Below are 25,517 nucleotides of genomic sequence, written 5' to 3' on the forward strand. Positions count from 1 at the left end.
ATGGAAAACCATTGGCCACCAAGCCTTCCAGTAGCTTTGAATAGTATCAGTGCATACCCAGTTTTACTTTCTGTTGTATTACTTATCTACACTCAGCCATGATCCAAGGTATCAAGTGAAACATTCCAGAAATAAATATTTCACAAGCTAAATTCTGTGCTGTTTCTGAGCACTGGGGTGAAATCTTACGAGTATTTATAAAATCTGTCCTGCAAGGCTGGAGAGAGCATAGCAGTCAGGAGAGCACACAACACACAAAGGACCTGAGGGTGCTTCCTAGCACACAGTCGTTCACCCACCTGCTCTGGTCTTTGATGACGAGCAGAGAGACCTATACACACACTCACCTTCCCATACACGGACACAGCAGACACAGATGATTGAAGGTAAAACTTAGAAACTGACTTAAACATTTTATCCTTTTACTAAATGAAACACTTCAAATATTTATTAGATTTCTCCAAATAGACTGTTTTTTCACATTGGGTAAATGACATAGTAACCATAGATTGTATGTTACCAATCCAAACCTTAAATGTCTGTTAATTTGACTCATTATACCTATGATCTCCAGTCCTCTAGAGTAATAATTAAGTAAATAATTACCATAAATTAATTGTGACTCCCTCCAGCCTAAAAGGAAAGAATTCTGTTTTCTTAAATCCTGTTCTACTTACAAGATCTGCTATATATGCCATTTTAGAAAATGACTAATCTTGATTCTGATAGGAATTTTAAGTAAGGACATTCTGGTATAACTGTTTGCCCAGATCCCTTTAGGCTATGTAAACTCTTCTAAGTTAGAGTTCTTGTCTTCTATTTCCCTTTTTTTCTTAGACAGTGTCTCACTATGTAGCTCTGACTGGCCTAGAACTTACTCTGTAGGCCAGGCTGACCTCGAACTCACAGAGATTCACCTGCATTTGTTACCTGAGTGCTGAAAAATTATCTTTGAAATGATGCTGGCCACATTCAGGGTGGGTCTTCCCATCTCAACTGACCCATCTAAGAAAAGCTTATAGGCACAGCCACAGGCTAGCATGTGTCAGAGACTCCCCATTGATACCTACTCCAGGTAACCTTCACTGTGTGAATATGAATCTAGGCATCATTGTGATACCACATTTTTAAGACAGTGCAGATCTTTATTGGGAGGAGCCTCAGAAGGAAAGACCGCTGTAAGAATCAGAGTTTCCATCCACTTACAAACAGGGATGATTATAGAGCAGAAGCAGGGTGCGAGAAGGAGGGTGAAAACCTTCCTTTGTAGTGTGTGTGTGTGTGTGTGTGTGTGTGTGTGTGTGTGTATGTGTGTGTGTATCCGTATCCATTTGTGTATGTCTCTCTGTGTATATCTGTGTTTGTGTGTGTGTCTCTGTGTGTATCTGTTTGTATATGTGTCTGTGTTTGTGTGTGTCATGTTTATGTCTATGTGTGTGTTTATGATTGTGTCTATGTGTGTGTTTGTGTGTATGTATATCTGTTTGTGTGTATCTGCATTTGTATGTGTGTGTCTGTATCTGTATTTCTGTGTTTGTGTGTGCATGTATATCTGTTTGTTTGTATCTGCATTTGTATGTGTGTGTGTTTGTATCTGTGTTTCTGTGTGTCTATGTGTCTGTGTGTATGTATCTGTGCTTGTGTGTGTCTGTGTTTATCTGTTTGTATGTGTCTTTGTGTGTGTCTGTGTTTATCTGTTTGTATGTGTCTTTGTGTGTGTCTGCATTTGTGTATGTGTGTTTGTGTGTGTCTATGTGTGTGACTGTGTTTGTGTCTGTGTATATCTGTGTATATGTCTACATTTGTATGTGTCTGTGTGTATGTGTGTCTGTGCCTGTGTCTGGGTGAAGGTGTGCTGAGACTGGCCACTGTTAGTAGTTTAAAAAAAAACAGTGAGATGTGAATAACAAAACATCAGATAACCAATAACCATTTATTTTATCTGGGCTGTGCAGGGGTGGGGTGGCCAGGTTTCTGGGGTCTGCAGGGGTGGCATGGCCAGGCTTTAGCTCTGAAATGCTAATTACTGTGGTTTCTGGAAATTGCTATTCTGAAAATTCAACCAAAGCATAAGAACTTTTCACAATGAAATTGGCCATGGCTGACATTCCTGACTCTGGCTTCTAGAGATGGGTGGAGACACCTGATGGTATCTGGACTGCTGCTCAGCCCACACTGCTGCCTCCCTCCTCTACCTGCTCCGGTCCTTTAGAAAAGGTAGACAGCAACTCACCAGCTGTGCAGAGAAGCAGCTGCCTTCTACATCATCTTGGTAAACGGTCTGTGCTGTTTAAGCTCACAACGAACTAGTACAAGAGCTAGACTCTGACCCTCTCACTTCAGACTCCAGATGACTTATATGGAAGCATCCTTCAAACTCCCCTGCCCTGGGTCATGATGTTCCTCCACTCTGTAAAAGGTTGAAAATAGAACAAAACAGCTCAGAGTGAAAGCACTGTGCCTTTGAGAACAGCTAAAAGGTTTCTGTGTTTACATAACATGTCTGTAGAGGGAAAGACTAAGGAAGTTTCTCTGCCTAAAAATCCCCAGTGGAGACTCTACCATCACAGCCTAACAGGGCTCCTTCCTTGATTTCTGCTGAATGTTGTAAACATCACTTTGAAGATGTTTGTATCTGCTTCTTGCGTCTCGGTCTGCTGCTTGGGCTCATAGAGAACCCAAAGCACCGTGACAACAGATCTTTCTTTGGACCATGAAAAACAAAGATTTTTTTGACTGTTCTGTTTTCTATGGGATTTTCCTGGGAACTTACAAAGTCTCATAGTGTGACAGTATGCATACAGGTAATATTAACGTAATTAGATGATGCTATGTGCATACTTTGGATTCAATTCTCTTTTAACATGATGATAAGTTTACTTGTTAATGTTACTGTGTCTTAAGAAAAAAATAAAAGGTAATCAATAAGTAGGAAAAAAAGAAATGTTAGAAAGCTGAAGGAACTGAATACTTTTCGTAAAGATGGATTTGCGTAGGAGATTAAGATGGCGGATATTTTTCCAGAATGGGAAAGAAAACTGGAAAGCCTAAGGAAGTCCCAAAAGCCCCAATTAAGTTATATAAGACATGTGGAAGAGGAGACTCAGGTAGCTAAGCAAATGCTATTTAGAAGTATTTGGGCTGTGCTTAAGCTTTAAATATTATACACAAACTAAAAGTACCAGACTAGTGTAGCTGACTTCTCACTCTTTAATAAGCATACTTGGAAGCTATCCTAATGTAGAAAGAGAGACATTTTTACCCCTTATCCTCTAAAGTCAACTACATCTCAGGGACTATGAAACATCTCTCAAAATGACCTATATCCCCAGTAAGTCGATTCTTTTGTTTGGAGTGGCCATGGAGACCTCACCAGGGAGAGCCTACCCAGTGTCCACTCTGCAAAGAAGGTCACCACAGAGGAACACTTTCCTCCATGTCTCCAAGTGAAGCTGTTGCCAAGCAGGGCTCCGACTAATTATCACAGTAAGGAAACCACTGGTAAAAGAAAGAAAGGCCCAAGGAGCCAGGGACTCCTCCTCAGAACTCCTGAGGGCTAGACCTTCAACTAGCCTTAACAAAAGAAGAAAATGATTGGTTTTGTCCTCCTTCATGCTCTTAAACACAGAGCAAGAAGGTATCACCAAAAGTAAGATTATTGATAATAATAAAAGGCAAAAAAAATAGACCAGCCCATGCCTGGTGGGCTACTTTCAAGTCAGGTGAGTGACCACAGCCTCCTTGATTATAATCCAGCAAAGGGCTTTCATCTTTTCTTAGCGATTAAGCACATTGCTCTTTTTATGTTCCTGATCATTTTCTTCTTGTTTCCTTTGCTCTACAACAGTAGACTAAGGTCAAGTGAGCATCCCCATCCCAATGGTAAAAGGTCTTCATAGTGAACCTGGATTAAATCTATTATGACCTTAGCACTCATGCTGGCAATCCTAAGCCTTGTGCTCTCCAATACTGCCTTAATTTTATCTACGGTTTGTTTACTCAGTTGGTCCTGGAATGATTTAGCTCTCTCTTGTCCCCTTGATCACCCTCCAGAAAGTCAATTAAAAGGGAAGAGATTGTGAGCCCTTTCTACACTCCCAGTGTCATCTAGAATCACCCAGATTGATTCTATGTCTGTCTTCTAAATGACTTTAAGGTCTTAACTCTTGAGGGGAGAATGTTAGGTAGCTAGATAATCATGGCAGCTTGGAGACCATCAAGGATGCCATCCTTCAGGACATTTTCTCCTTCCAAAGTTGATGTAAGATTGCTAGACAGCAGGCTTGGAGGCCACTGAAGAAAGACCCTCTTGCTTCAGAGTATCCTTACCTTCAGTACCAGAGACTGCTCCAAGAATCCCCTGATGAGGATATCAGCATTCTCCAGCCGGAAATAGCCACATGGGCCATGACTGCACCTTCTCCACCCATCTCTAGAATTCAGTCAGGAATGGTAGCCGTGGCCAACTTCACTGTGAAATGTTCTTGTTTTGGCTCAATAGTAGCAGTTTCTATAAACCACAGTAATTAGCATCCCAGAACAGGAGCCTGGCTTCCTGCCCCATCCCACCCGTGAAGACCCTTGATATTGACCATCCATAAGAGATGGCTTTTGTCCACCTGGACTTTTGGCGAGTTTTTTGAGATGGAATTTCTCTTTGTAGCCCTGGCTGTTCTAGAACTCACTCTGTAGTCCAGGCTGGCCTCAGACTCACAGAAATTCACCTGCCTCTGACTCCTGAGTGCTGGGATTAAAGGCATGTGTCACCACTACCGAGCATCATTCTGACTTCACCCTAGCAACAGCCAATCTTGAGTCAAAAAGGAAGCTTTCACCCTCCTTCCCCACACCTTGCTTCAGCCCTATCACCACCCCAGTTTGTAAGGAACAGAGGCTCTGGTTCTTATAGGCACCTCCCTCCACCCCAGGTTCCCTGAAATAAAGACCTGCACTATGGGGAAATTCTGCTAATTAAGGTCAAAATCTACCATGGCCAATAAATAGCCTCTGGGATCAGTGCAGTATGGGAGACTCTTCATTAGCAGGGCTTCTCCTTCTCTGCCCTTGTCTGGGGAATTCTAATCCCCCACACACGCCTGTACCTAAAGAATGTCACAGAGCCTTAGTTGATTACAAGATCAATTTCCTTTCTCCTGATAAAACCTATTCAGCTAGTACCTGAAATTTCAGCAATGCTTCCCCATGCTAATGAGGCATTATGGTGCCCTAATCCATCAGCCAGTGACCTTTGTCCACCTTGGATGTTCCTACCCTCAGTCCCCCAAAACTTTATAAGCTTGAATCACTCTAAGTAAAGTTGATATGCCCCCTGATAGCTGGTCCTGGTATGGTTATTTACCATATGTACTCACTGGACTTCCAAACACCCTCCCCCGACACACGCCCCAGCCCTGCTGTTGTCTCTGCTCCCACTGACCTCGGGGACCTTATCCGCTGACCATCCATGATCTCTAACCTAATAAGATGGGGCAGTGGTAATGAGTTGAATCGTGGTTTTATACCATACGTGGTTCTTTTCTTCCCAGTTGGACTCTCCATGTTGAAAGTGTTGGGTGGAGTCCTTGCTCATGTTATTAATACCTGTTCATTTGCTTTCAGTGGTACAGGCATGGATGGGAAGAAATGCAGCGTGTGGATGTTTCTACCTCTTGTATTTACTTTGTTTACTTCAGCTGGCTTGTGGATAGTGTGAGTACACTTTAGTTGATAATTTAAGGATTCAAGTGTAGTACAGAGAAAATCCAAGTTTTTTAGTATCATGACATATTTATATAAATGTATTTATAAGTAACATATATAGTAAGCGATAAGTTTTTAATGTAAATATAAATTTATACATATACACATACAAATTCAACCTTTCTAAAGTCTCCATTTTTACCATCTTTATTATCAATAACAAAATTTAATAATAAATTATGCAAAAATAGGTAACGAAGAAGACTGGTTTGTCTTCTTTTCTTTCTCCCTCTCTCTTTCCCTCTACTCCCCCCACCACCTGCTTCAAGACAGGGCTGGCCTTGAACTTGCAACAGTCTTCCTGCATGCTGAAATCACAGGCTGTACCACCATACACAGCCATCTGCACGTCTTGTGAAGTTTTTTGTTTACACAGAGTCTCCCTTTAAAGGCTGATAGGGAGCTATCCTGGGATGACTGGCTGGTACCACTGTGATGAATCTTGAAAACTGGTTATATGAGTTAATATTTGCAAGATTTTTCTCATTTGACACTGATGTGCCAGGGACTCCATTTGCAATTATTTATAAAAATAGTTATCACTGTGCCAGAGGATCTGGATTACCATAGAAAATGTTCCCTTAGTTGATGATTCAGTCAATATTTACCTTAAGAAAACCCATGAAGAACGGTATCACTGGCCTGGGGCTGTAGTCAATGGGGAGCCCTCCCTAGCACACACAAGGCCATGGGCTCTGTCTGAGCTTCTGTTCTATTGCTGTGGTAAAACTCCAATGCCAAGGCAACTTATAAAAAAGAAAGCATTTGGTTTAGGGCTTCCAGCTCCAGAGAGTTAGAATCCGTGATTGCAGAGCAAAGACATGGTGGCCAGAAGAACTGAAAGCTCACATCACCATCTGCAAGTAGGAAGCAGAGAGCTAACTGGGAACAATTTAAGTCTTTGAACCTTAAAGCCCACCCCACAGCAATACCACCCTCAACAAGTCCACATCCTTCCCAAACAGTTCCACCAACTGGGGACCAGGTATTCATTCTCACTCAAACCACCACAGGCTTGATTACCAGGAGTGGGAAAACCAACTCAACCCAAACAAACAAAAACCGGAAAGGAAGAATGTTGGTTATATATATCTGAGAAATTATATTAAAGCTATAAGGTTTATTCCCACCACCAAGTTTTCAGATTATAAGTATCACTGATAGTTTGGAATCTCTTCAAAATTAACTTTTATAAGGAGTTTTTAAAAGCGGGCATATATCTCTGTGCAGTATGCGCATGTGTGTGTAGATGTCTATGAAGGCTGGAGGCATCAGATGCCCCTGGAACTGGAGTCACAGGAGCTGTGAGCTACCTGACACCAGTGCTGAGAAGTGAACTCAGGTCCTCTGACACACAGTGTGTGCTCTTCACTGTTGAGCTGTCTCTCCAGGTCCTGATAATCAGTGAACCATTAACCCTGACATTTAACTTTAAAGCACTAGTGATCTATTTGGTAAGGAACTGCAAGTGACATGGTTGTGGTGGTGCACACCTGTAATCTGAGCACTTGGAAGGCTGAAGGAGGGGAATCATAAGTTTTAGGCTAGCCTGAGCTACAGAACAAATTCCAGGTCAGCCAGTGCTGTAGTGAGATCCTGTCCCAAAAGAAAAGTAAATGTAGTCAAAGATTTTTTTTTCCTGTTTCCTGGTTGGTTGGTTGGCTGGCTGGCTGGCTGGCTGGCTGGCTGGCTGGTTGGTTTTTAGAAAAAGGGTCTTATGTAGCCCAGGCTGACTCTCCCTGTGTAGCTGAAGATGATCTTCAATTCCCAATCTTACTGCCTCTGTATTCCCAAATATTAGAAGCAGTTGTATGTGTGCAAACGTGCCTTGTTAAAGAGTGTTTTCTTAGTTAGAAAATAATGGGTATGGCATGATACAGACCAATTAGATACCTAACCCAATTAAAGTGAAAAAAAAAAACCAATCCTTTGGGTTTTGTCTTAAATTGTTCTGTTTTATAATCTAGTCATTCCCTCTTGCTAGGTACTTTATCGCCGTGGAAGATGACAAAATTTTGCCATTAAATTCAGCTGCAAGGTAAAGATTTCCTCTAGAGAATTCATTGACTGTTCCCCCAGAGTTTCCAGCAACTTTGTCTTAACTGCGTCCCTGTGCTTTGTCACCTAGGAAATCGGGTGCGAAGCACGCTCCATACATCAGGTAACTGATTCTGCCTGGCCTGCTGAGTTTAAGGACAATGCATGTCAGATCCGCCATGTTACAGACTTGGACAGCCAGACCCTAAGGCTTTGCCTTTTTCCAGTTTTGCAGGTGACGACCCTCCTTCGAGCTGCGTGTTCAGTCAAGTAATGAACATGGCCGCCTTTCTAGGTGAGAGGAGCTGAAACCGAGCTTCATACACCTTGCTACATTCCTGCTTGAAATCTTCCTAAATCCATGTCAAAATGATGGGGGACCCAGCTGATAATTTAGTGTCCTGAATCGTCAGTATGCTGAAGGCAGCTTTTTAGTTTTAAGGACCCTTCTCCCCTCATAAGTCCTTTTGAGTTCCCCTCCTCCCTCCCAGCACCCTTTACGGTGTGCATCTTTTTCTTTGGAATACGAACTTTATTTCTTTTGCCGTGCGGGATAACATATTTCACGTGTTGTGAAATCGTGCTGAGAATGTAATAGGGTGGCACATGGTTGCTTTGAAGAGGATGCCTTATTTATTTCTTCCTTAGTGAAGATGGGAATGGAGGTAGGCTCTGTGATGAACATCTCCTTAACACAGACCCCAGCATGACGCCCTCCTATGTGCCTACATACATGTCGGGCTGCCATGTGAAGGCATAGGCTTCAGAAAAAGTACCATCTTCTTTAGCATCCGGCTGCAAGTATTTACATGATCCTGCCAGTTCTCTGGAACCAGTGGGAAGCAGCCACATTCTTTGTCTTGTTGAATATCACCTGCTCTTCTAAAAACACCCAACGTGGTGGCATGTGCCTTTCAAACCCTGAAGGCAGAAGCAGATGGATATCTAAATTCTAGGCCAGCCTGGTCTATATAGTGAGTTCCTGGCCAGCCTGGGGTACATAGATAGTCCCCGTCTATAAATAAACAAGTAAATAAATAAACAACCCAGTAAACCCATTCATACCATGGCCTATGTGGCTACTAACAAATGCTTGCAGTTAACAGAGCACAAAGTCCCAAGGGTGAACTTGAATTTCAGGGCTGGGGCCTTCCATAGACCCTGGGCAACCACAGGACCTACAGGCTGCCAGCTGCCGGCTGCCGCACTGAGCCTCCCCTGGGGACCCAGCACTGGCATTCGCAGTCATGATTTGTGCTCCAGACCCACGGCTGAGCATTCTCCAAACACTGCCTCATTTCCTCTCTATACACAGGAGCCTTTCCTCACGCAAAGGCCGCCACAGCTATCGTCCACCGGGCTTCACGGAAACCAACGAGCTTGCTGGAGAGCTCCACCCAGTTTCCTTTGTAGACTACACACAAACTGATATCTCCCAGTGGTCTTTGGGATGGGGTCTAAAAACTGCCAGTTTGCACACCTCACAAGTCCCGTGGCCACAAATTATAAAAGCATTCGCAGAAGCAAGCGGCACCCTCTTCCAGGTGACAGGCATCGATGTCCCATCATTCTCTGGCTCTCCCTGCCCTTACCAGCTTTTGCAGGAAGGAGTCAGCAGCCAGTGCTCTGCCTTTATGACCGTTGGTCATGCTTGACGCCATCTGGTGGATGCAGAGCTGATTGAGATCCGTGTTCAGTGAGAGCAGAGCAGAGCCATAGTCGATTATTTATCGAGTGAGAGTGGAGGAGAATCTTTTTTTTAAGATTATTGTTGAATATGGTTTGAGAATATTGTGGAATATGATAGCTGCTGTCATCTCCCCAGGCCAGTCCCCGGCAGACTCCACACTATCACATTAAGTTCTCCAGCTGCCTTTCAAAAAAATAGCCTTCATGCTCAACGATGCCCCAGTGTAGGGGAATGCCAAGGTGGGGAGGTGGTGGGAGCGGAGAGCACCCTCATAGGGGCAGGGGGAGGGGTGTGATAGGAGAATTCTAGAGGGAACACTGGAAAACGAGATAACAGTTGAAATGTAAGTAAAGATCTATCTAATAAATAAATAAATAAAATAGCCTTGACTGCTCCTAAGTCGCTGTTTTCCACAGCCGTATAGGGTGTAATTTATAGTCAGAGGGAGAGAGTCCATGTGGCGTTTATTAAAATTAGTTAGCGAAGATCTTTCATCTTTTTGACAGACTAATCAAAGATTAAATGCTCGGTTATTCTCTTCACGGAATTAGCTGCCTTCTTCATCCTAAATGTGCACTTTCCTCTCCGCTGGGGGAAAGGACCCAAGATAAATGTGTTAAAATAAAAGCATTATTCCTGCCCTGGGGAGGATGTGAGGGTAAAGTTAATAACCAAATGATTTCAGTCTCCCAACAGCAGCCGCCTCTCTCCTTCAGTGAAAAATCCTGGCTGCCTTGCTTTCCTGCAGCCATAAATAGGAGTCAGTGATGTATAAACAGTAACACTAACAGAATAGAAGTGGGCCAGCTGAACCCTGTGGTGGCCAGCTGAACCCTGTGATGGCCAGCTGAACCCTGTGATGGCCAGCTGAACCCTGTGGTGGCCAGCTGAACCCTGTGATGGCCAGCTGAACCCTGTGATGGCCAGCTGAACCCTGTGGTGGCCAGCTGAACCCTGTGATGGCCAGCTGAACCCTGTGATGGCCAGCTGAACCCTGTGATGGCCAGCTGAACCCTGTGATGGCCAGCTGAACCCTGTGGTGGCCAGCTGAACCCTGTGATGGCCAGCTGAACCCTGTGATGGCCAGCTGAACCCTGTGGTGGCCAGCTGAACCCTGTGATGGCCAGCTGAACCCTGTGATAGGAGATGCTATTCTGAGTTCCCAACTTGAAAACCTCAATCAGTCTTTAAACAGTTCGTTTTAGAAAGTCAGCTATGTTTCTATTTGTGGTCTTTTAAAATAGAGAGGAAAATTAGGGGACTCTCACACAACTACCACCACCACCACCACAACAACAACAACAATTTATGTAGACGAGAAATAGCAGAGGGCTAGGTTTAAAAGTTCTCTTTTTAAAGCTGTTAATACAAATAAAAATGTCTCTCATCACATCTTGTTTAGGGGGCAGGGGAGGTAGCTTCTGCATGTCACATGTGTGTGGAAGTCAGATGACAACTTTCAGAAGTTAGCGCTCCCCTACCGTGTAAGACCTGGGGACTGAACGCGGGTTATCAGGCTTAGTAGCAAATGTCTTCACAAGTCATCTCACTGGCCCCAAATCAATGATTTTTAACAAAACTTAAAAGTATGTTTATTAACCTATTAGGGGCTAGAGGAATAGCTCAGCTGTTAAGAGCACTGGCTGTGCCAGCATCTACACAGTGACTCAGTCCTGAAGCACCTGACACCCCCTCTTCTGAGCCCGGCAGGCCCTGCACATGTGTGGCAGGCAGAACACATAAAAATCATTATTTTCTAGGTCATAAAGATATCTACTGGTCAGAAAGTAGCTGCGGTAAGAGCAGATTAGCATGTGGGACATGAAGATGCCTTTGAAATTGCCGTGTTTCCCAGAAGCTGCTTTTAAGAAGTTACAACTTGATCACTGTGTGGTTGAAAATTGGCTCTTTCAACAGATAGCTTGACTAGAGACAGATTAGGTTCGTAATTCCAAGTCCTCCTTAGTTCTGTCTTTCTAAAATTCCAACTAGGCTCTATAACCTTGTCTCTTCTGAGCTGATTAGTATAGAGCTGGGGGATGGAAAGGGCAAAGCTTGGTGTCTGGAATGTAACTGTCACAACTGGTCAAGTTATTATATTCAAATATAGGTTTCAGTTCATCATAAAGACTTCTCCTCCATATTAAGTGGGATAGGAAGCCCCTGCTTCCAGGAGGTGAACACACCCATGTCTCTAGGCAAGACATGAATAGCACCTGAAGTGATCCATGTCCCCTGTGCTGGGCAGGGACACTGTCAGTTGGGTCAGTGTGAGGAACCATACTGGGTCTGTATTTTGAATGTATGTCAAAGTTCTAGCACCATAGGTTCAACAAGTTAAATGCCTACCAGAGTTCCTGGGAAAAGGCTTTTCACTAGTTGTCTTCAGAAGAGCCCAACTGTGCTGTGTCTGTGTTTTTTTCTGCCATGACATCATACAGTGTTAATTAGCAAGTGTTCCCATGAAGCGCTGTACTAAGCCCTTCTATCCTAATCTAAGGCTGTTTTATCAGTCCTGTCTAATTAGCCCTCTCCTACCTTCTTCCTCCTGTTCCCATTCTAACAACGAATGCAGTGTCATGCTTTTGTAACTAGTAGACTCCTTGTAATGAACAGGCTTCTGGTATACCTCCAGGAGTATAGGTTGTAGAGCTGCTGCCAACTTGGTTATTCTCTGATCAGTCATGGGCTTTAGCTGGAACGTGTGCCAGATATGAACCAAGCTTTATTCTCATCGCTGGCCAGAGGTGCTCAGAGTTACAAATGAGCTCTGGATAACACAGCTCAGCACAGTGAAACCTAGCAACTCAGGAAATGCAAACATGTAAATGGCTGGCTGGAGAGATGAGGGTCTGGATTCATGGTTAAACCCTTGGTAAATAATTTCCAGTTAAATTGCTAGATAAATAGGGTAATTTTGTCCTTCCTGATGAAATATAGTATTAGAATAGTCATAGGAAATTGTTACAATCCCTTATATGTGGAGATGATTTAAGTTTAATTGCCAATTATCTTCATTTAACAGACTAACTTTACACACACACATGTGCACACATATGCACACACATGGAACTATCTCTGCATAAGTAAAAGGTGACTTTTAGGTTAGTGACTGGAGTGCACACTGTCCTCAAGGCCTTTATTAGAAGTGGGTTGTGCTGATGCCAGGGCTGCTTAATATCCATGGGAAGAAAACTTGTGCTTTTCTGAAGAGACACAGAGGAGAAGTGAATAGATGGGAGGAAGGGAGGTCTGGGGAGGGACTGAGAGAAGGGGAAACTGCAGTTGGGCTGTAAAGATAGATAGACAGATGATAGATAGACAGACAGATGGAGAGACAGACGGATGGACAGATAGATGATAGAGACAGACAGATATATGATAGATAGATAGATAGATAGATAGATAGATAGATAGATAGATAGATAGATAGATAGACAGACAGATATATGATAGACAGACAGACAATGGAATATAGATGATAGACAGACAGATGATAGATCGACAGACAGAAGTGGGGTTTGAACTCACCCCCATTCTACCTTTATATTCTCAATTCACTTTTAAAAATGAGTGATTAATAACATTTGAAGGAATTAATTTTCAGTTCACTGTGGTTTGTCCGGATCTGATAACCTTGTCCTCTTTCCCATAGCTTCTGTCCTTCCTGTTCTAACACTGCTAAGCCACAGGTGACTGGCAGCGAATCCCGGCATGGTTTGTGCTATGCCTCTGCAGTCCTCTCCTGACTCAGTATGCGCTTCGCCCATCATGCTCCAGGAAGCTCTGAGAACAGTTAGCGATGCTGCCGTCCCTGCATCACTGCAGGGGAAACATACATATCTGCTTCAGGTCCTCTCCGGCTCCCCCAGAGTTCAGAATTATAAAGCAATTTCAGAGTCTAAGTACTGAATGAAAAAGTCCTTTGAAAAACTGTCTGTCCAGACCCAGAGGCAACCAAGGAATGCTGAAAGTGGACAAAATAGTCTTCCCCAGGGAACAGTACACCAGTTGGTTATCCAGTATCAGGTAGTCAGTCCTGAAAACATTGACAAGTAGCATTACACAACAGAGCAGGTTGTATTTATGTATTTAGGGACATACACACACACATATACATATATATACATATATACATATATATGTATATATATATATATATATATATATATATATATATATATATATATACACAAACATACACACATATACATATATGTGTGTCTACAAACAATTAATGAAAAAAGAAGCCATGGGTTTGTAAGACAGCAAGTAGGTGTATATGGGAGGGTTTGGAGGGAGGAAAGGGAAGGAGAAAATGACATTCTATAATCTCAAAAATAAAGTTTGTCGGTGGTGAGATTTAAGATGCACTGTGAGAGCCAGCCTTGGTGACCCACGTAAGTGATCCCAGCATTCAGAAAGCTGATGAAGGAGAATCGTGGGCTTGAGCCTGGACTACATTCTGAGTTCCAGGCCAGCCTGGACTACATAGCAAGACTCTGAAAAAAAATTTTTTTAAGAGTCTTACTTTTTTGCTGTGGTTTTAGACCTCTGCTTTGGTCTAGGCCTATGATTTACATACTTTAATTTTACGATGTGTTTATTCCCAGCCCTTGTCGTAGCTGTTCTGCGTTTCATCCAGCTGAAACCAAAGGTTTTAAACCCATGGCTGAATATCAGCGGCTTGGTGGCGCTGTGTCTGGCATCCTTTGGAATGACCTTACTTGGTAATTTCCAGGTACTTCCTCTGACATTTTTGCCTTTCTCTCCTGCTGGTAAGATTATTCACCTTTAGATTGTTGCAGCCTGAGGTATAGTCACCGTGTGGCCCGTATTGCTCTGCATGAACTTTAGATACAAGCAGACACTTGGGTTCTGCATCCTCTGTCCCCAGGGTCTCCGTGCCTGTTCCCATCAGACCTGTGAATGCTCACTGCAGGCGCAGATACCATGATGGCTTTGGAAGTAGCTCACAGCAGCTGGGTTTCCCTTTAGAGGGCAGCTCACACTTTCCTTCATTACAAATGGTATCCCAGAGTGCTTTGCTAGATAACTCAACGCTGACCAGTGCATAGGAATAAAAGCTCACATTTCACAGTAAGAAGTTTATATGAAAGTCAGGATGGAAAGCCAAGAACTTCTGCAGAGTCCCCGATTCACACAAAGATCCGTTAGCCCTGACTCACCCCCGGAACGCAGAAGCCTTGTGTACACACCTGGAACATTAATTTCCTCTTGTCCTGAATGGCTTCTTTCTGTAGTTGGCTAATTTCCCTCCTGCCTCCATTTGCTCCACATTCCCTGTCCTGTGAGCAAACAAGAGACAGATCCTGTCCTCCTCCCTGACCTGTTGGGTGAACTCCAAACGACACAGGCGCTCAGGATCCTCAGCATTCTACTGCACGCCGTCTCTGTTCTTTCCAAAACACGCTAGCGGACTCACCTGTAGCTCATTCCCCATCTTTCTCCAGCTGATTCAGAAATCATTTACTCCTCCAGACCTCTGCACCCAGACAATCAATATCTTTTGCGTGCTGTTGAACAATGCTATTCCATGTCAAGCTGGATAACCAGCAAGCTACTCTCCTAGAGTGTGTGGCCCAGGACAGTGGAGCCAGGAGCATCTCTGCTGAGATTGCTGCCGAGAGCTCGGGGGCCTTCCACCTTGCTGCAGAGGGAGGTGTAACGGAAAGCTAACACCCACCCCAGGGCTTTGAGCTTTGATAAGGACTGAAGTGTGTATTTCTGAAGTCCTAGAAGGATCCCAGAAATGGGTTGTCTTGGAGAATGACGAAATTTAAAGCTATGAACGATGACGCTCAATTTGAAGAACACCCTTGCTGGGTTATCTGCCGGGAGTATTTAGGGAAAAGATAATCTCCCATCACTGCCTCTTTTTGCGAATCTGAGAATGTTTGAAACATACGACTGTATTACCTATTTTTAAAATCAGGTAAAATGGGAGTAACAACTGAAATGGGTTACACTTGAGACGAGAAATTGATTTGCTAGAAGTGAATTTTAGCTTGAGAAATCATTATTTTAAATACATTTTGAAAAATACACCTTTTGAATTATGAAGGGAGGGAAAGTAGCTTCCAGTAAAGGGTGGGGAAGAGATCTATAACCAAACACAGCAGAAAAATGGTAAGAGAAAAGGATTACTAATTTGGTGCAACACTTACAGCAACACTGTCAAGCAGTAAAAGAGCTGGGGGCAGTGTAAAGTTTTAAAATAATATTTCACCATGGATTAAAAGCTGTCTTTTGAACAGATTTCATCCTCCTGTATGTGCAGTTAAAACGCAGATAATTTTATGAGGAGTCTTTCGTGATAGGCACCTTCTGTGAAGTAGCTGTGTAACGATTTGGAGAGTTTGTACATCTCTAACGGCCCAGCTGAAACAAGCCTGCGGAGTCTCAGTCTGAACTCTGCAGATGCCTCCAGTATACATCTTCCGACATGGTTGTTCAATGGCCTGTGGATCTGGCTAATGCTCAGAGCTTACAATTTTATTACTACAGGAAAACAAAACCCAGAGAATTTCTATTAACATTGAGTAGGCTGTGTTAGCCAATTGTCCCAAGGGTATAACTGTGTGCCAATCAAATCTTCCCGAGCCAGAATTGGCGATTCTCAGTAAGCACACATCCACATCCCGACCCTCATTCCTCCAGCTTGAAAAGCAGTCTGGGATGTGTGCCCACAGAAACTTGACATTTCCCTTTTTATGTAATTCCCCTGATTTTTAAATTTCCTTTCCTTTAAAGCTGTTTCTGGGAAATAAATTCAGAAAATAGATCCCTACCTCCTGCAGGGTTTTCTAAACAAATGTTTTCAAGTCTGGGGAAAACGATTTCTTTGCCTTCCTCTCTGTAGATCTTAAGCATTTGAGAAACAACACAAAGAGGCTGGGGAGACCAAGAAGCCCAACCTTTCTAATCTCCGTAGCCCCATTTCCGAGATCTTTCCCCATCTCTGCCCCCATAGTTGCTCACAGTCTGCGTGTTTCAAGCCAGCCTCCCCATGCCGTCTCTGTCTCCTAGCTCACAAACGATGAAGAAATCCACAACGTGGGGACATCCTTGACCTTTGGGTTTGGCACATTGACCTGCTGGATCCAGGCTGCCCTGACGCTCAAAGTCAATATCAAGAACGAGGGACGGAGAGTTGGGATTCCGCGAGTCACCCTGTCGGCTGTCATCACTCTCTGTGTAGTCCTGTGTATCCTTTGACAGTTGTCAGGGACAGTAGAGCGCAGAAGACCACTGCCCTTCCTGGTGTGTAGAAGAGCCATCAGGTCAAAAAGGGTCAACATGAACCTATTACTTTGTGCTCCACCTTTAAAAATGACTAGCCAGGGGCTACAGAGATGGCTGTGCGGTCAAGAACACTGGCTGCTTTTGCAGAGGCTGGGGTTTGATTTGCACACCCACAAGGTGGCTCCCAGATGCCTGTAGTTCTAGACAGAGGGCTAGCTGTGCTCCCGTCTGGGCTCCTCAGATACTGGGCACACTGTAGGTGCATGCACATACATACAAAGCAACCATACACAAAAATAAAAACAAGTCTTCAAATAAGTAAATAAAGACGAATAGGTACGGCGACGCAAAACCTTCGAGATAAAGGCTAGAGAACTGGGGGTTTTAAATCAGCCTTGCCTACATAATGCAGTCAAAGCCACACTGGACCACATCAGACCCTGTCTCAAAAATAAAAAATAAATTAAACAAAAACAAAAACCAACTACTAGACCCGATTTTTATACCAAAGAGCCAAAGAGACGGGTAACTTAAACCAAATCGGGCCCTGCTCTCTGAAGATTATTTCAGCCAATGGGAAAGGTGTCAGGCACTGCCTCCAGCCACCTCCACTTATGAAAACCACAGTACAGAAATCCAAAAGGGCTGTGATTTTTTTTCCCCCATCTTAAATAAATGTATCTGTGACTTTAAGTCTTGCTAGGATTAGGTTATTGATTATCCTTAAAATAAATTGCAGGGAACAAATGTTTATATTTCCCAGGATTCTATGTTTTTCTGGAAAACCAGCTATTATTCCTAGTGAATGGGGGTGGGGGGTCAGCTCAGACATACTTGATCTCTGTAGCCAGCAAACTGGGGAGGAATGGCTCAGGCTCCACCCGCACCATCATCAACAAGCAGAGGAAGGGAAGAACAAATTGTGCCTTACTCTTTCAAACCCGAGAGAAGTCCCAGAGAGCCAAGCTAGCGTATCACCTGGCCCAACAGAAGTCACCAATTCCAGTGTACGTTGGTCACTTTTCTGTTGCTGTGGTAAAATACCCCGACCAAGAGCAACTTAGAAGACGAATGGTTTGTTTAAGCTTACAGCTCCACAGGGTTTGAGTCCATCCTGACCGAAAAGCAGGAAGCGGTTCACCTATTTACCCTTACACAGTCAACACAAACAGAAACAGCAGCTGAGGATGGAGTTTTCAAATACACAAGTCTGTGGTTGGCAGTGATTATTCAAACCCCACCCATCCGTTACAGAGCAGATGAGGGGGGAAAAATCAGTCTTTATTCCTAGTAAATTGGGAAGAATGGCTCAGGCCTCGTCTATATCTGGTAGTAACCAGTATTTATTCAGACAGGTTCTCCTCAGAAGAGGAAGTCACAATTTCTAAGCTAACACTGACACACCTCAGTCACAGTAATCCCGTGTTTGCTGGGTGCTCACCCTGTCTAGGCATCCTTGTAAACTCGGGAAATGTATTGATTCTTTTAATGAGAGGTTGTGACTCATAGGTAGGATAATTTGTCCAGGATCACACAGATTATAGCTACCGGATGCAATATGACCAAATAAATCAAAACTGCCATTTCCCCCAGCAAGTTAACCCAGCCCTGGTGGCATTTTCTACCCTCAGACAGAAGAATGTGTGGACTTTCCATGACTTTGGGGCTGACAGCTAATGTGTCTGATTGGTTGCGTCTGAATACTTGTGCTGCTGCCTAAGTTAGGATTTCTATTGCTGCAACAAAACATCATGACCAAGAAGCAAGTTGGGGAGGACAGGGTTTATTCAGCTCACACTTTTACATTGCTGTTCATCACTGAAGGAAGTCAGGACAGGAACTCCAACAGGGCAGGATCCCGGAGGAAGAAGCTGATGCAGAGGCCATGGACAGGTGGCTACTGGCTTGCTCAGCTTGCTTTCTTGTAGAACCCAGAATCACAAGCCCAGGGTTAGCTTCACCCACCATTGGCTGGGCCCTTCCCCACTGATTACTACTTGAGGCACTGCCCTACATCTGGATCACATGGAGGCATCTCCTCAACTGAGGCGTCTTCCTCTCTGATGACTCTGACTTGTGTCAAGTTGACACAAAACCTATGAGTACAGTTGCTTGGTGTCTTGGTTTCCTGGATCCAGGCTCAGTCAAGAGAGTAGATGGCAGAAATAGTTCCGTCTGCTCTCATATTCTCTGGAAGTCCCTGAAGATATTAGGACTGTGTATTTTTTTTAAAAAAGCATAGGAATAAGTTCTCAGAGAAATCCAGGGGACATTTCTGATTTTTCTGAATGTTTTTGGTTCTTGGACTGTTTTTATTTCACTAAAACATGCTGTGAACTTTTGTTCTTTCCTCAGCCCCTCCACTTCCATTTTTGTGGTCATATGTGTGCACACACACTATATGTATTACACATATATATTTTGATATGGGTGTATACACATTAAGGGAAAGGATTGTCATCTGATATTTTATTGGTGTTTTGAGATTTTTTTTCAGTTTTTAAATTTTAAATTTACGTTATTTTTACATGTATGACTGTTTTGCCTGTATGTGTGCATGCATGTATATATACCACCTTTGTACTTCACGCCTTTGGAGGTAGGAAGAGGGAGTCATCCCTTGATACTAGAACTATGAATAGTTTTGAGCCACCATGTGGCTGCTAAGTTAAGAACAACACAGGTTGCTCTTGCAGAGGCCCCGGGTTCAGTTCCCAGAATGCATATGGTGGCTCACAACCATTCATAATTTCATTTTCTGGGGACCTAATACCCTCTTCTGATCAGACATGCATAGGATATTCATACAAAACATTCACATGTAAGTGAAATGAATAAATCTAATTTTAATTTTTTAAAATCAGGCTTCATTATGGCATTTCATACACACACACACACACACACACACACACACACACACATTGTGTAGTGGTAGCTGGCATCTGGAATGTTCAGTAGGGCCATCCTTTTGATACTCTCACATTTAACCAGGCAGGTGTGGAGTTCAGTTGTGCGTGGCCAAGGAGTTTGTGTAAATCCACCAATCCGTGCCTGTGAGTGACTTCCGGCAAGTTCCTCACTTGGCCTGCGTTTCTTGACTCCTCTCTACGTCAGTGGTAACAGTATCGCTGTGTTACAGCTTATCTGCGAACACATCTAGAAGCATGCCTAGCACTGCACGCGGCTCAGGATAATCTAACACACGCAAATTATCAGCTTTCAGCTAGTCCTTCCTACGTCACTGTTAGCTTGACCAGTGATGGGAAGACTGCTGTGGTTATGTCCGATTACCTTCCTTGACTCCTGCGCCCTCAGATTTCATCCTCATGGCCCAAGATATCCATATGTACGCAGCCAGGGTGCAGTGGGGCCTGGTCATGTGCTTCCTGGCGTACTTTGGCACCCTGGCTGTGGAGTTCCGGCACTACCGCTATGAGATCGTGTGTTCCGAGTACCAAGAGAACTTCCTGAGCTTCTCAGAAAGCCTGTCAGAAGCTTCTGAATATCAGACCGACCAGGTGTAGCCCATCCTTGTCCTGGAGCGCGCGGTGGGTGTGGCACCAGGGGAGGGGCCAGGAGGATACACTCACAGGACTTGACACATCACTTGACACTTTGCACACACGCGGACACATACTCACGACCATATCTGACAAAAAGCTTATCGGGGCAGTTTGTTATCTCTTGAACAAAGCACAAGCCCTCATGTGTGGAAATACACAGTCACAACGGAAAACATGCACGACAGAGCCAGAAGCTTGTGCATGACATCACCCCACCCCACCCCCGCCCTCCCAGCAGGCCTTGCGCTCCTCATCCTCTTCAGGCTTCCAACCTGGCACCTTCCTCCCGCAGAGTAAGACTGGCCCAACGTCAAGAGAGAATCAAGCCAGCTCCCTAAGTCGCCTTCAGGTCCAAGGGGCTTGAGAGGATTCTTCGGGGGCCTGGCACCGACATTGTGTGAAAATTGAGTAGCATGTGACTGGACGCACACTGCGATAATGCTGTGACTGGCCTCAGTGGCTTGGGCAAGCTTTCTCACCACGCTGTCCCTGTCCTTGTTCAGCAGCCGGCTTCGTGGACACACTACAGAGAGTGAACAGGAGAGAAGCCAGCCACCAGCATTTGGACTTGAGTCGCTGTGCATGAGGAAGATCTCCAAACGTGAATGTTCTGTTCGCAGGAGCGGCCGGCCCCCGTGCTCGGAATACAGCCAAGAGGGCATGGCTTGGGTTTTTTGGCTTCCGCACAGTTCCAGTTTCACAGCTCATGGTTTGCTTTTTCGTTTTGAAGTGCAACTCTCCTGGGTCTGTGTAGGGCCTTGTGGACAAAGGTGTGGATCAAAGGCAAGAACCTTGTCTTGGTTTCAAGTATGAAGGGGAGTTATACCTGTAAGCTTAACCTATACTTTAAGAAAGAAGATTCTTGAAGCAGCAGAAAAGAAATCTGCATGGAGGTGTGAAGGTGCCTGTGGGCTCTGAGGAAAGAGGAGGTTGGCACTCTTGCTGCAAATCCAACCCAGGGGAGACTTTCACATCCATGCATTGCCCAAATGTTATAGTTTGAGAACTGGGGACTTTTTAAATCTGAAAATTATAGAAGCAAATTAAAAACACTGCCTTCCCCCAAACCTGATTGGCACAGACAGAGCTGCAATACTGCTAGAGTTCAGAAGTGAGCCTATAGGAGCAGGAGTTCAAGGCCATCCTAGATCCCTGTGCCAACAACAGTGTGCCGAGTGCACAAGCACCCCTCCCCCACCCAAGTACACTGTCTCCAAAAATCTCCTAATTTATAGGGGCCTGTGATACCCCGGAATGTAATGTCAGAAACAAAAAACAAAACAAACGCTGTTTTATAAATCCAACCCAGAATGTAGCTTCCCAAGGAGGGGTTCAAATGTTACATCTAAAACTCCGCCCCCAGCAGTGCCTAGCACACAGTAAATGCTCAGTAAGTGTCCACTGAGCAGATTTACTGGTTTATGAGGTAAGTAGTGTGAAAGAGATTCACAGTGGGTGCCATCTAGAGTTGGGGGGGTCGTCACCACTGAGCAGGGAAGGGAGCAAACCCCCCAGTGGTGAGAAAGAACTCCAGTAGAGTATTCTCTTGTTAAAAAGGTGTCTTACTGTAAATTGTCCAGGGCGACGTCTGTTAGTTCTGAAACTGCTATGAGTTTCTTTCTTTCCTTTTCATTTTTATATTTTAAAGATTTTATCATAGAACAGTTTTATTTTACTCTACACACTCCAAGTTAAAGAGATTTTGGTGATGCACTTCCATGCTTTCTTAAGAGTATATGTAACAGCCCATCTTAACAGAATCAAGCAAAGACTGACATTACTCACTGGGATCTGGCTACTAAATAAAGGTGTTTTACGCAAAATTGTGACTTCCTTGTTTCTTATACCAACAATTCTTCATGGGTGTGCACAGACATGTCCATGTTTGCTGTTTGCTTGCAGAACATGTTTTTATGTTTGTTTTATTGTTAAGGATACAGCTCAGGATCAGTCAAATGGATGAGGTGCATGGGTAAAGGAGAAGGAAAGCCAGGGGCTCCTGTGCCCTCAGAGCATCCCACTCCCCCAGTTTCCCAGCCTGGAAGCTGTCCAGCTCACTGTTCAGGAGTAGAGTTGACAACTCTCCATCCCAGCTGCCCCTCCCCCCAGAAGTGGGTGGCTTGGAGGTCTACACACTTGGCGACCAGCCTCATCTGAAGTTACCTCAGGAGCATGAACTCTGGTATGACCAGAAGATGTTCATTGTGAGTAAAACATTGCTGTTATAGGTGTTAGAGATTCTATGCCAGGAAGAGAGACAAAAGCCAAAAACATCTTTCTTATCTGAGAAAATGTTTTCTTACAATAAAGTTTTAGCATATTCCTTCTCCCAACTCCTCCCAGATCTTCCCTACCTCCATGTCCAATTTCTCAATAAAAAAAAAGCTAAAATCAAAGCAAGCTAACAAGAAAACCAGTAAGACAAAACGAAGAACTCACAAAAGGACATAAAGGATTTGTGTGTGTGTGTGTTAGCAAACTACCCCTGGGCCTGGGGACTGCCCCGCTGTGCTGCTGACATTGCCAGTGACACTCCATTTGAGGAAGCTGGCTTTGTCTCCTAGCAAGTACCAACGATGACTATCTTCTAGGTCAGGGGTAGGAAGGACTTTGTGCCTTCTTTCCCTTCTCAGTGCTGGGGTGCTGTCTGGTTTGAATCTACACGGACCCCGTGTGTGCTGTTACCGGCTCTTTCAGTTCCTATGTGCCTCAGCTCTACTGTGTCCAGAAAACAAAGTCTTTGGAATCATCACCTCTGGCTCTTACTCTTTCTGCCTCCTCTTCTGCAAAGAGGGGTTTTGAGGGACGGGGTCTCAATAAAGGCCCTTTAGTGCCAAGTGCTCCCTCTGCACACTGCCCAGCTGTGGGTCTCTACTAATCACATGTACTGCAAGAAGCAGCTTCTTTGATGAGTGCTTAGTATGTGAGCAACGGCACAAAAACATGTCATTGTCACTGTACTGCTACGCTCCTTCAGTAAAATCATAGCTCATTCTAGAATGAGCTACATTAGTAACTCCTGTCTCAAACAAGGAGAGGAGGAAGATTTAAGTATTGCCATAGATCAACCCTTCTGAGTCATCCAGCCCAGATCTCCATCCTGATTGGTCGGCATCTCCACTGTAAGTTTTAACCCTCTGGTCTCAGGCCCTTAAACCCACCCTTTGCACAGTTGTCCTGTGTAAGTTAATGTTCATCTTCCAGTCATTACAGGGATCTCTTTCCGCTTACATGCCTCATATTTGTGGGAAAATCCTAGCAGTGTCCCTCACAAGCTTCTCTGTCGGGGCCCATACATACTCTCTTCCTCATCCACTTGCCTTGCTTGATCTGAAATATTGGGACTTTGGAGTTCTCTAATTCTTCCCCTAATCAAAACTCCACAATTTCACAGCCAGAAAGCTCCCAACCTCAGTCCACTGGACAATCAGGCCGGAGCCTCAGGTCAAAACACCGAAGTGGGGCCTTAAAAGACAGAGCACCAGCAAAGAATACCTACTGCCCTCGGAGAGCACCTAAGTAAAGTTCCAGTCCATACCTTGGATAGCTCATAACTATTCGAAACTCCAGTCAGGAGATCCGTCTTCTGGGCTCCACCCACAAACACTCGATGGCATCCACGTGTAAGTACTAAACCTTAAGCTCCACCCTCCCATACCTTTGTTTTTGTTTGGTGTTGTCTTTGTTTACTTTCCTAATATCTCTAGAATGTGCATTCTGACCATAGGGACAAAGTGTTCTTCATATCAAGCTCGGGACTCACATCCTGACAATAAGTCTGAGTGGATCTCGAGGCAGCTTTTACTCATTTCTCTATTAGCAAGAACTCCAGGTTGTTTTGTTTTGAGACAGACTCCATGTAACTTTGGAACTAGCCTGGAACTCCCTAGCTAGCCAGGCTTGGTTGTGGCTGGCATCACTGTCAAGAGTTTGCCCGACCCCTCTGCTCTTACAATGGCAGGCTACTGGCTTTTAAATGAGTTCAGTCATCTCCCCTCTCCCTCCCTGTTCCCATCTGATGGGAAGTCTGTGGGGAAACAGCACCACCTGCTGGGAAGAGCCTGTGCTGTACCCACACTGACATTAAGACCAGGTTGTCAAACAACCCTGTGAACATCAGTGACAGCCACCAAAGCCAGCCTAAACAGTAAACCTCTCTGCTCTAGAATTATCGATTAGAGAATCAGCTTTTCTGAGATTTCTCTCCCTAAAACAAGAACATTGAGGGAGAACAACCAGAATATATCTGGCTGGGCGGAGGCATAAAAAGCTACCTTTTCCAGAGTCCCTTGTCCCTGTCCTCTCTAAACAGAGAGACCAGGAAAAACACATTATTCTTATACACATGAGTGTTCTGACTGCATCATGTATGTCTGTGGACCACATGAGTGCTGGTACAGGGAAAGATGTTGGATGTCCTGGGATTGAAGTTAGATGGTTGTTTTTTTCTTTGAGACTCTGTAGCCTTGAATGTCCTGGAACTCCTCAGGTGGACAGGCTGGCCTGGAACAGAGTTCCCACCTTTGCTAAACTAAAGGCGCTCTCTCTTCCAGGGCTGGGGAAGTTCTGAGATTACAGGGATGTGCTGTCACACCAGGCTGTCTCTCACTTTCTTTTCTAATTACTGTCAGTAAAGGATCATCTGTCCGGCCATCTGCCCATGAACTTGTCTACAAATAGAAATATATGCGTGAGGTGAATCCTTGTTAGGATGTGATTTCATTATTTACAAGTTCTCTCCATTTCTACAACTTAACATGAATTTATTCTATTTCCTCGTAACAAAATCTAAATACCATCTTTTTCTAGTCCCTTCTTCCTCTTATTTCTAAGAGTCTGCCTCTTACTCAATACACCCCAAAAGATTCCTACGTGATTTTCTTAATTACAAAACATAACTATTTAAGTGTTTTTTTATATAGCCTTTTAAAAAATGAGATGGCAGTGGTGGTGTATACCTTTAATCCCAGCACTCAGGAGGCTCAGGAAGGTGGATTCCTAAATTTGAGGCCAGCCTGGTCTACAGAGCAAGTTCTAGGACAGCTGGGGTTACACAGAGACCCTGTCTCAGAAAAAACAAGAGTAAACAAAAGAGATGGGTCAGCGGATAAAGATTCCTGCCATGAGCAAGACCCATGACCCGAGTTCGGCCCCTGCCCAGATGGTAGAGAAGAGGACCGACCATCACAAAGTGTCCAGCA

At 44.2% G+C, this 25,517-nt stretch overlaps 1 protein-coding gene across 1 annotated transcript in view; it reads left to right on the plus strand.

The window, feature by feature from the left end:
• The window catches only part of TMEM150C (transmembrane protein 150C), a 67,496-nt gene extending 45,410 nt beyond the window's left edge, over nt 1-22,086 (plus strand). The window contains exons 2-8 of the mRNA XM_080924730.1: nt 5,620-5,709; nt 7,745-7,798; nt 7,889-7,921; nt 8,025-8,092; nt 14,101-14,228; nt 16,538-16,715; nt 20,069-22,086. Coding sequence (XP_080780856.1) covers nt 5,630-5,709; nt 7,745-7,798; nt 7,889-7,921; nt 8,025-8,092; nt 14,101-14,228; nt 16,538-16,715; nt 20,069-20,277 — 750 coding nt within the window. The 5' untranslated portion in view covers nt 5,620-5,629 and the 3' untranslated portion in view covers nt 20,278-22,086. The remainder of the gene's footprint in view (nt 1-5,619; nt 5,710-7,744; nt 7,799-7,888; nt 7,922-8,024; nt 8,093-14,100; nt 14,229-16,537; nt 16,716-20,068) is intronic.
• The last annotated feature ends 3,431 nt before the right edge of the window (nt 22,087-25,517 follow it).

This window comes from Micromys minutus (genome assembly GCF_963924665.1).
Source record: "Micromys minutus genome assembly, chromosome: 11".
Classification (NCBI taxonomy): domain Eukaryota; kingdom Metazoa; phylum Chordata; class Mammalia; order Rodentia; family Muridae; genus Micromys; species Micromys minutus.